Source organism: Elephantulus edwardii, unplaced genomic scaffold, assembly GCF_000299155.1.
Source record: "Elephantulus edwardii isolate Elephantulus edwardi_28Jun2011 unplaced genomic scaffold, EleEdw1.0 scaffold00146, whole genome shotgun sequence".
Taxonomy (NCBI): Eukaryota; Metazoa; Chordata; class Mammalia; order Macroscelidea; family Macroscelididae; genus Elephantulus; species Elephantulus edwardii.
In genome coordinates this window covers 7,104,286-7,113,145 of record NW_006399896.1, presented here as the reverse complement: position 1 = coordinate 7,113,145, position 8,860 = coordinate 7,104,286, and the positions used below count along the sequence as shown (strand labels likewise).

The following is an 8,860-nucleotide window of genomic DNA, read 5'->3' as shown; positions in this document are numbered from 1 at the left end:
TACAGGTCCCTGGGGCAGCTCGGAGGGGGCTTCCTGCTCACAGGTCCCTGGGGCAGTGCAGAGGGGGCTTCCAGCTCACAGGTCCCAGGGGCAGCTTGGAGGGGGCTTCCTGCGCACAGGTCCCTGTGGCAGCTTGGAGGGGGCTTCTTGCACACAGGTCCTTGGGGCAGTGCAGAGTGAGTTCCTGCTCACAGGTCCCTGGGGCAGCGCAGAGGGGGGCTTCCTGCTCTCAGATCCCTGGGACAGTGCAGAGGGGATTCCAGCTTACAGGTCCCAGGGCAGTGTGGAGGAGGCTCACAGGTCCTTGCAGCAGTACAGAGGGGCATTTTGACTGTTCTGGAGGCTTTAAGAGCACCTGGAGGGTGGGCTTCCTTCTAGGCCTGCAGCAACTCCACATGGCCCTGATCATGAGCTTCCCTCCACAGCTAGCTGTGACACATCCTCTCTGGAGCCGACTTGCACCTTCTGCTGCCCTAACCACTCTGCAACTTGCTTTTCCTCTAAAGGACATCTTTGTCAGGCTGTCTATACCTGTGGTTCCTGCTGACCCAGCTGTAAAACAACACACAGATGTTGCTCCAGGAGCATGGTGAGCTTGGTGGTCTTTGACTACAGGGTTTTCTTGGTTCCTAACAGCAAGTTTTGTGTTCCACTCAGGGAGAAACAAAGGCAGTGCCACACTTGGTGGAACTTCAGGCCTGGCAGAACGGAACAGTCGGGAGGGAGCCAGCCAGAGGATGCCAAGACAGTCCAGTGCCACCAGGCTGCCCAAGGGGGCTGGGCCCAAGAAGAGCCCCACTCAAGGCAGCACCTAAGACAAGCAAGGCAGAAGTGGCTTCTTGTACTACCATCCTTAGAGTTTATAATAAACCTTTCTGAAAATCCAAGGCTCTAGTCAAGATGTTTTGTTACTTTTTGAATAATGGCCAGCTAACTAAGTGAGGAGTTAGGGGTAGCAGCTCAGAGTCTGGTCCCTGGCAAGGTACACTTGGCCTTTCTGGGACTCACTTTCAGGTCTAACAAAGTGGCTGTGAGTTAAAATTAACTTCCAGATAGTCTTAAAGTGGCTAGTGGTGGAATTCACACCTCCTTAATGGTAGATCAGGTTTCAGTTCCCAGCGAACACACCTCCTGGTAGCAGGGTCCCATCTGTCCAGAGGTTTGTGTGTTGCTGACTGCTGAACAGGTTTCTGTGCAGGAGCCAGACTGAGACTAGAAAGAAATGCTTGGTGATCTGAAGATGATACAGAAGTGAGTTAGGGCAGGTTTCACAGGCACTAACAAGGGAACCAATAAAAATCATGATCAATGGAGAAAAGAATGATGTCAAGGATTTCATTTTACTTGTATCAATGCCCATGGAATCAGCATTCAGATGGTCTGTTGCCCAGGGCCTCTTGCTAAACCAAAAGAGTAGCTGTCACCTGACCTCAACCATGGCATTTTCATTTGCTTCTTATGCATGTGAAATTGAAAGGATAAGGAAGATGCAAGAATTTATGCCTTTGATCTGCGGTGCTGGTGAAGTGCACTGAATATACACTTCCAAAAGAACAAACAGATCTTGTCTCGGAAGAAGTTGTCAGCGTGTTCCTTAAAGTAAGGGTGGTGAGAAGTTTTACATAACCTGAGCATATTACCGGGGTGGGGGGCCTTTCCCTGGAGGAAGATACGCTTGGACTGATACACTGACTGCACAGCAGAGAATACTGGGTGGTGCTGGATCAGGCAGGTTTCATCCTGTACACGAGGTAGCTAATGAGTAGCTAACTCGACCACTGGTAGCTAACAGCACCACTGGTCTTACATTGTTCTATCTTGCTAAAATTCAAAGGTGTGATGCTCTCTGCTAAAACCATTTAAACGATGATGGCATTAGTTTGTTTAAGCATGGAGGGGAGAAAGTTGTCTTTCAAATTATCATGGAACAATTAGGTAATTTCTGCTATAACCTGTGGCTTAGACCTGCGTGACTGTAAATGCCACAGAGAATTCAAGGGAAATTGAAAATCTGATTTTGAAAACATTGTCTTCAAATTTTGTAAATAAACTAGTATAAATTAAAAGGGAGAGAGCAAGAGAATAAAAGAAGAGCTAAAATTCTCAGAAAGAAATATCCTGGCATTACACATTGGGCCTAGGGTTGTGGGGGTTTTATGCCTGCCCACCAGCCATCTGTCTGCTAAATCTGTTCAGGAACTTCAGATGACAACACTCCATTTGAACCTTTCTAGTCAGCAAATCCTACGGATGTAGAATTTCAAAACATGGCAAAGACCATTAAGATCCTAACTTGGTTTTCCTAGAATGTAGTGGGTCTGTACTAATGTGCATAATATGTCATGCTGCTGACAGAAAACTTGGCAATTTGGATCTACCTGTTGCTTCTCTAGGGAAGTCTGGGGGTAAGGAGCTATGATGCAGTCTCAAAGGCATGCAGTTCAATCCACCAGCTACTCTGCAGAAGGATGAGCAGTCTTCTCCCATGCAATTTACAGCCTTTGAAAAACCACTGGAGGGTTTTTCAGAGTCACAAATAACAGGAGAAAAATGGGCCATTTCCTCTCATAAAGAAACCAGGTGGAGGGTCACTTTGATTCTGGGTATACTTAACAGCAGTAGGGTTTGGGGTGGATATATTTTTGACACCTTCAACACTGGGCATTTCCCATGGTTTCTGAGAAACATGTTATTGTTTTGTGAACACTCAGCCGCCGTTCAGAAAACACAACAGCATTTTGTTCTGCTGTGCCTGGGTTCAAAGTGCCCACTCCACCCCCACCCCATCCCCCGCAACAGAGCCAGCTTTACCCCACCATCATGACAAAAGACAAACAGCTTAACACAGACCCTTTAATAGAGAACTTCGAACCAGGCCACAGCCACACTGGGAGGCAAGGTGGCCCGAGGGAGGTGAGAAGAGACCTGCCTGGTGCACTCCATCTAGTTAGTATGCCTCCCCTTCCTCAGCCTCTGCTTCCACAGAGTCCACGCCCACCTCTTCATAATCCTTCTCCAGTGCCACCAGGTCCTTCCGGGGCCTCGGAGAACTCCCCTTCCTCCATGCCTTTGCCCACGTACCAGTGTACAAAGGCACGCTTGGCATACATGAGGTCGAACTTGTGGTCCAGGCGTGCCCAGGCCTAAGCAATGATTGTGGTGTTGCTCAGCTTATACACGGCCCGCTGCACCTTGGCCAGATCCCCCTCAGGTACCACTGTGGGGGGCTGGTAGTTAATGCCCACCTGTCAGACCAAAGAGAAGAAAGCAGTGTGTGAGGGAGGCTTAGATCTCATTTAAAAAAAAAATTCAGAAGTAGCAGATAGTTTTGCTAGAAGAAAAGACACATAGAGAAGCCACCTTGGCTACTAGGGAGAAAGGACAGTTCACCCAGCAAACACCCTGATGAGCCCTTCTGGTGCCAGGCAGGCAGGCCGGATGCCAGATGGTGAGGCTGATGGTTACTGCCAAGTAAGGAGACAGAGGAAAGAAAAGCCTAGAGCAGCACTTGACTAGGGGCCTAGTATCTCGGCAAAAAGCAGACAAAGGCCCAGAGAGCAGGACTCTTCTGAAAGGGAGCACTGCTTTGTATTCTCTATAAATTCTTTTCTGTTAACTTCAACAAAGTGGTAATCCATTTCTGTGGCTGAACATTTTCCACCCAGATCTCCTCAGGGAGGATCACACTCCTACACACCCACCCATCTTTTACCCATCAAACAGGTGACACTCAAGGTGTCTAGGGATGTTTCTTACTGCAGAAGGTGTTCTGTGCACACTCGAGCCAGAGGAAGGAGTGGGTGGCATGCCCGGGTTAGAATGGGAAGCTTCAGAGCTTTCCACAACTGACTGGGAGCACACAGGAGCACTACAACAGAGGTCTACCCATGTTCTGCCAAGGGAAAGCCACACATCATGGGCTCTGTGGCAGGAATGGAGCTCTGACTCTGCAGCACACAATCAGGCATAAGCAATCTATAAATGAGGACACATGACTACGGGCAGATGAAATCTGTACAGAAGCAGCCAGCTGTTACAATACCCTGGCTGACCCTTAACTAGGACGAGATAACTGGGGAGAGTAGGCAATCCTAGTTGAAATCTACTGTAGTCATTGACCCAAAGCAAAGAAATTTCTGAGCCAGTTGTCAGGTGCTACTGAGTGCAGTACAACTCACAGCGACCCTATGAACAACAGATCTACACCCTGTCCTAGCCTGTGCCAGCCTCACAATTAGCCTGACACTAGAGCTCACTACAGCAGTCACTGTGTCAATCCATCTGGTTGAGGGTCTTCCTTTCTTTTGACAACCCTACACCTGCCCAAGAATGATGTCCTGCTTCAAGAAACAGCCTCTTCTACCAGCATGCCTGAGGTTTTTAAGATGAAGCTTTATCATGCTGGCCTACAAGGAGCATTTTGGCTGCACTTTCTCCAGGACATATCTAACATTTGTTCTTTTGGCCATCCGTGGTATATTCAGCTCTCTTCTTCATTTCTTCTTGTCCTGCCATCCAGCTCACAGATGCATAGAAAGTGATTGAAAAGATCATGGCCTGAATGAAGTGCACCGTACTCCTCAAACTGACATCACTGAGAGATAAAAAGGCCCAAAGACAGTTCTAAGGGAGAGAAAAAAAAATCAAGTCCTGGAAAAAACCAGGAAGTACCAGTCAGATTTCCAGCACAGATCACATGTAAGGCTGGGGCAAATGTGTTTTAGGCACAATCAGGTCAGAATTTCTATTCAACCAAGAGAAAAACAAGATGACATCATTGTCCTTACTAAGTCAAAACTCCTTTATGACTTTCAGTTGGAATTTGATTTCTTCCAAATGAAATGAACCAAGATTTAGTGAAAGTTACCAGTTTATGTACACATTACACATGTGATCCAAAAAAATTTTCCTTGAAAATATTTACATGTCTGTGATTAACTAATGTTTCATAACCTAATATGGCTGCTATATATACCATCAAATGAGAACTCAACTCACAGCTGACCCTCCAAAGGGTTTCCAGAGGCAGTAGATTTCACACAAGTGCCCATCTTTTTCCTGACACCAATTCTATCACTAAAAAACCAACCAACCAAACAAAACCCAAACAAACACAAACCAAATGGAATAAAATTCTCATTCTAGTTCACTCATGTATAAGAAAGACCCTAGCAGACATGGGAGAGGGACTCTCTCTCCAGGGAACAGCACTATCTCACAAATCTGTCACTTTCTGCGAGGTACAACTACCACCCACTCTTACCTTAAATCCGGTTGGACACCAGTCCACAAACTGGATGGTGCGCTTGGTCTTGATGGTAGCAATGGCGGCGTTAACATCTTTGGGGACCATGTCTCCCCGGTACAGCATGCAGCAGGCCATGTACTTGCCGTGGCGAGGGTCACATTTGACCATCAGGTTGGCTGGCTTGAAGCAGGCATTGGTGATCTCAGCCACAGACAGCTGCTCGTGGTATGCCTTCTCGGCAGAGATGACAGGGGCATAGGTGGCCAGGGGGAAGTGGATGCAAGGGTACGGGACCAGGTTGGTCTGGAACTCCGTCAGGTTCACATTTAGAGCCCTATCAAATCGCAGGGAGGTAGTGATTGAGCATACGATCTGCCCAATGAGACGGTTGAGGTTGTGTACGTCGGCAGCTCAATGTCGAGGTTATGCCGACAGATGTCGTAGATGGCTTCGTTGTCCACCATGAAAGCACAGTCGGAATGCTCCAGGATTGTGTGAGTGGTCAGGATGGAGTTGTAGGGCTCGACCACGGCTGTGGAGACCTGAGGTGCTGGGTAAATGGCAAACTCCAGCTTAGACTTCTTGCCGTAGTCCACCGAGAGCCGCTCCATGAGCAGAGATGCAAAGCCTGAGCCGGTGCCGCCCCCAAAGCTGTGGAAGATGAGGAAGCCCTGCAGGCCTGTGCACAGATCCGCCTGCGGAAGAGCAGACAACGTGAGCGGCACCTGCTGAGCCACCACTGAGGGCCACTACTCGGGTCCCTCTGCACTACAGCTATAGGCAAACGGCCCTCATGGACATCAAAACATGCAGGGCCAAAGAGGAGACACTGAGGATTCGTGACACCATTCAAGGCACACTTTAAGGAAAGACCACTGCAAGTACATCTGGACTGAATTCCAGCCCAGGCTTTGCCAAAACGACCTCTCACTTGCAGGCCTACCCTCTTGCCCAGGACCACCCTGGCACAAGGCCTGCTCAGCACCCTTTCCTCACCAGTTTGCGGATCCTGTCCAGCACCAGGTCAACAATCTCTTTGCCAATGGTGTAATGGCCTCTGGCATAGTTATTGGCTGCATCTTCCTTGCCTATAATGAGCTGCTCTGGGTGGAAGAGCTGCCGGTAGGTCCCTGTGCGCACTTCGTCTACAAAGAGACACCGTACTGTGTGAGCCCCAGAAGCTTCCTGTGCTCATCATGGTGGGCAGACTGGGGGCCTAGTCACTTCCACCACCTAAGACTATTCCTCTTTGGTCAACAATGTAAGTGTCCTATAAAAAAGGTGCTTGTGCAATCACCAAGTCAAATACCATTTATAGTGACATGTACTGCAGCAAGTTGACTTAACTCTCCTGTAGTCTGAAACACACAGCAAAAAAAACCAGCAGACCAGCTCAGCTGAAGGGGAAATACTGCTAGCTTGTTCTCTCTCACATACTCCACCCCTAAGTCCTAGATTTCTCACAGCTGTAGCTGCTTCAAAGAAGGTGTTTCTAAAATCCTTTATATATCAGACAGAGCTGGTCCCGTGTGATTTTTACCAGGAAGTTAGTTCTATCAGGACTTCCTATGCTGCCTTGGTCTTGCCAGCTTTGAAAGGACAATCTGTCACATGTGGGTGGCCTCTGAAAGATGCTTGCTTTGCAGCATTTGCTGGAAATCACCTTGGGCTTCTAATCTGGAAGAACCAAAGCAATGTCCTAATTGAGATTTTTATTCCCAAGAGAGAGACCCAGAGTGTTGTACAAGTGTGCACAGCATTAAGGCAGACCAGTACCCACTGCCGTTAGTGTAGGCAAGGCCATGGATGCCACTGACCTGAAGGAGTCACCATCAGCCCATCCTACTACCAGCACAACAGCCTTTCTTCTCAGGGTCAGCTTTAGCTCCATCTTCTAACTAACCTCTACTCCTCAATTGGGGTTTTATCCAGCTCTCCCACTGTCCAAGCAAAGCACCACCTACCAACCACAGTGGGCTCCAGGTCCACAAACACTGCCCTGGGCACGTGCTTGCCGGCCCCGGTCTCACTGAAGAACGTGTTGAACAAGTCATCCCTACCACCGATGGTTTTGTCACTTGGCATCTGACCATTGGGCTGAGTTCCATGTTCCAGGCAATACAGCTCCCAGCAGGCATTGCCAATCTGGACACCTGCCTGCCCCACATGGATGGTGATACATTCACACTGTCAACAGGAACACAGAAGGGAAACTCTATTTTCTATTTGGAAGTACATGCTAAGCTTTATAAATTAACATTTTTAATAGTGCTTCAGATTACTGCCAGCATACTTGAACTTTATTTCCTGAGACCCCAGTAACCCCTTTACCTTTGTAAAAAGTGACTTCTAAATCTTGTTGTTAGGTGCCATGGAGAGGACTATCAATCATAGCTTGATGGTATCCTGCACCATATTGATAGTTATTAGCCCATATAAAGAAAGACTTCTGAGGTCCTTAAAGTGGCCCTGGTGGCGCAATGGTTAAGTGCTGAGCTAGCTACTACTGTAAAGGCTGGCAATCTGAACTTCTCCAGTAGCTCTGCTGGGTAAAGACTTGGTTGTCAATATGTTCCCAGGATGATTACAGCCTAGAAGTCTGTAGGGCTGTTCTCTAACACATTCATTTCCACGAATAATGAGTAAGAATTAACTATACAGCTGGTTCCTAAAAATAGTACTTTTTAACCCTTTGTAGAGGGATCTTGTGACCAGAAGTGTTTCCTTGAAACCAGCACTCTTGCTTCCCCTGTCGGGTATTGTAATCTGGTTCTTTTCTGTTGAGTTAGGGGCATTTCTGAATTGCACTAGAGACTGCCCGTCCTACCAGGATCAGCTGGTGGACTCTAACCGTGCCTCTGGGACTGCAGTGCAGCTTCTAGCCACCAGTCCACTGTTGCCGTGTTCGGTCCAGGGAGAACCGAACCATAAATGACCCTACAGACGGTTTTCAGAGGCAGTAAATAGCATGCGAATGGACTGCTTCTCATTTTCTCACAGAACAGCTGCTGGATTCGAATCATACTCCTCTGCACTGGCAGCACGACTGATTCCTTACCTCTAAGCCACCAAACTCCGCACTAGGAGGCCATTAGTGCCACTGGAAACAGAAGTCTCCAAAATACTACTTCTAAGGAGCTTCTGCCATGGAGGCTCTAGGGGTCGGCATGCTAACGCAGAGGGCGCTACCGCCACCCTAGCTCTTCAAACGCGGTTTCGGGGGTGGGGGGCTGCCTCTTGTTACTGTCTGCTTTCTCCATGGTCATGCCCAGGGTCACCGGTGCCCTCGAGCCCAACTGAGCCAGAGGGCCAACGTTCCTACATCCGGGGGCGCTCCCTGTGGCTTGATTGTTCACCAAAAATACCACTGACCACCCCAGGAGTCCTAGCCCTGATGGGCATGGCATCCCTTATCCAGACCTTTGCAAATATGACAGTCTCATTGAGGCCCTTGCCGTCACTCATCTTAAGGCTTGGTGACCTCTCTATTCTGCCCCTTTTCCGGTGGAGAAAGGCCTTTTCCAGCCAATGCCAGCAAACCAGGCAGCACTTGATTCCTTTAGTCAGAAAAGAGTGGATTTCTGTAGACTAGGAGTGCCTAGGCTGGTGCCT

At 48.5% G+C, this 8,860-nt stretch overlaps 1 protein-coding gene and 1 pseudogene across 1 annotated transcript in view; one reads left to right on the top strand and one right to left on the bottom strand.

Annotated features, from left to right (window-relative positions):
• Positions 1-815, top strand: part of LOC102860010 (mitotic-spindle organizing protein 2B-like) — a 15,486-nt gene extending 14,671 nt beyond the window's left edge. Inside the window, exon 3 of the mRNA XM_006894574.1 lies at positions 658-815. Within this exon, the coding sequence (XP_006894636.1) occupies positions 658-815 (158 nt within the window). The remainder of the gene's footprint in view (positions 1-657) is intronic.
• A 2,132-nt stretch (positions 816-2,947) lies between these two features.
• Positions 2,948-7,621, bottom strand: LOC102852543 (annotated as a pseudogene).
• Positions 7,622-8,860: the final 1,239 nt, after the last annotated feature.